We start from the raw sequence: 1,615 nt of genomic DNA, 5'->3' as shown, positions 1-1,615 counted from the left end.
CAACCCCTAGGACTTATTCTTTGGAAGCTTAGTACTTATTCTATCGGTCTCTTTTGCCGAACTGCTAAGTTACAGGGGGTGTAAACACACCAGCATCAGTTGTCAAGCGATGTTGGGGGGACAAACACAGACACACAAACATATACACACACATACATATATACAACGGGCTTCTTTCAGTTTTCGTCTACCAAATCCACTCACAAGGCTTTGGTCGGCCCTCATCTTGTTTGTTGTTAATACAACGTTTCGGCTAATATATCCTTCAGCTTTCATCAGGTGTCTTGGGGAAACTTCAAACCTAGGTTCTCATTCCTAAGGTATTTTTTGATATTGTCATTATTATTAGTACTATTATTATTATTATCATTATTCAGGTCACTGTCTAGAATCGAACTCAGAATCTTGGGGTTAGCAGCCTGCGCTCTTAGCACCAAAACAAAAAAAAAAGTACTTTTGATACTACAAGACAATGTCTTTTTGCAAACAGAGTATTCATTCCGTAAAATAGCAATAATGCCAAATAAACGAACAGAAAACTTACATATCTGACCAACCATGCTCTCCCATAATTTGAACAGCTTTGGTATATTCTGAAGCCGCCATGTACATTTCAGCTGCAACTTTGGGTTCGTTGCTGCTCTTGGCCCAGTCTGCCTGTTTGCTGATTAGCTGGCGTTCGTCCGCAGCGGCACCTGAGCCAATATATTCCTAGATGCAATAAGAGATTAAGTGAGATATTATTATAGTACATTCTTAAGTCACAGGTGTTAACAGGTGTAATTTAAAATAGTTCTACACACAAACATTTGTATGAATGAAAACAGAACTGGCTTTAGTAATACAATATAATAGTGAAAATATTGGAAGTATCAGCTCATCGTTATCATCATCACTACCACCATCATCAGCAGCAGTATAATCATAATCATCATCATCATCAGCATCATCATTATCCTCTTCTTCCTCATCCTTTTAATGTCCACTTTTTCACGATCACATGGGTCAGGTAGAGCAGGATTCATCGAGGTATACGATTTCATGGTTGGATACCTTTCCTGTCACCAACCTTCACTCGTTTCCAACTAAAGCAATAATTCTTCTTCACGGCCAGACATGTTTTCAGGCCAGACTGGAAATGAAACACATCTTTTATATGATGGATGAAGACACTGATTTACTTCCATGACGAGATGTCAGGACAAGGTTGGCACAAACAGTACCATTCTAGCAACAGAAAGACTTTCTTGAGACGTTGATGGATTATATAGAAAAAAAAAGAAACGATAGGAGAAAGCTTGGCAGAAATTACCTTTGCGTAATCAAACATTCGGAGATCCGAAAACATAGCCATTGCTCTGTGTTCTTGCCCAGCTTTCTTGTAGAGTTTGGCTGCTTCTTGGAATTTCCCTTTGTGAGCATAAATATCAGCAAGGAACACAAGATTATCGGTTTCTCCACATTTCCTTCGATCCTGTAAGTTTATATCAAGATGTGCATCAATGAATGCTGCATGTGCAAGTATATATATATATGTGTATGTGTATGTATATATATATATATGTATATGTGTATATATATATATATATATATATATATATATATATATATATAT

The 1,615-nt window shown here is 37.2% G+C and overlaps 1 protein-coding gene across 1 annotated transcript in view; it reads right to left on the bottom strand.

The window, feature by feature from the left end:
- The window catches only part of LOC106871393 (intraflagellar transport protein 122 homolog), a 264,510-nt gene that overhangs the window by 116,313 nt on the left and 146,582 nt on the right, over positions 1–1,615 (bottom strand). Inside the window, exons 17-18 of the mRNA XM_052966749.1 lie at positions 1,313–1,474; positions 545–711 (exon numbers count right to left, since the gene is read on the bottom strand). Of these exons, the coding sequence (XP_052822709.1) occupies positions 545–711; positions 1,313–1,474 (329 nt within the window). The remainder of the gene's footprint in view (positions 1–544; positions 712–1,312; positions 1,475–1,615) is intronic.

Source organism: Octopus bimaculoides, chromosome 3 (genome assembly GCF_001194135.2).
Source record: "Octopus bimaculoides isolate UCB-OBI-ISO-001 chromosome 3, ASM119413v2, whole genome shotgun sequence".
Taxonomy (NCBI): Eukaryota; Metazoa; Mollusca; class Cephalopoda; order Octopoda; family Octopodidae; genus Octopus; species Octopus bimaculoides.
This window is presented reverse-complemented; position numbering and strand designations above follow the sequence as displayed.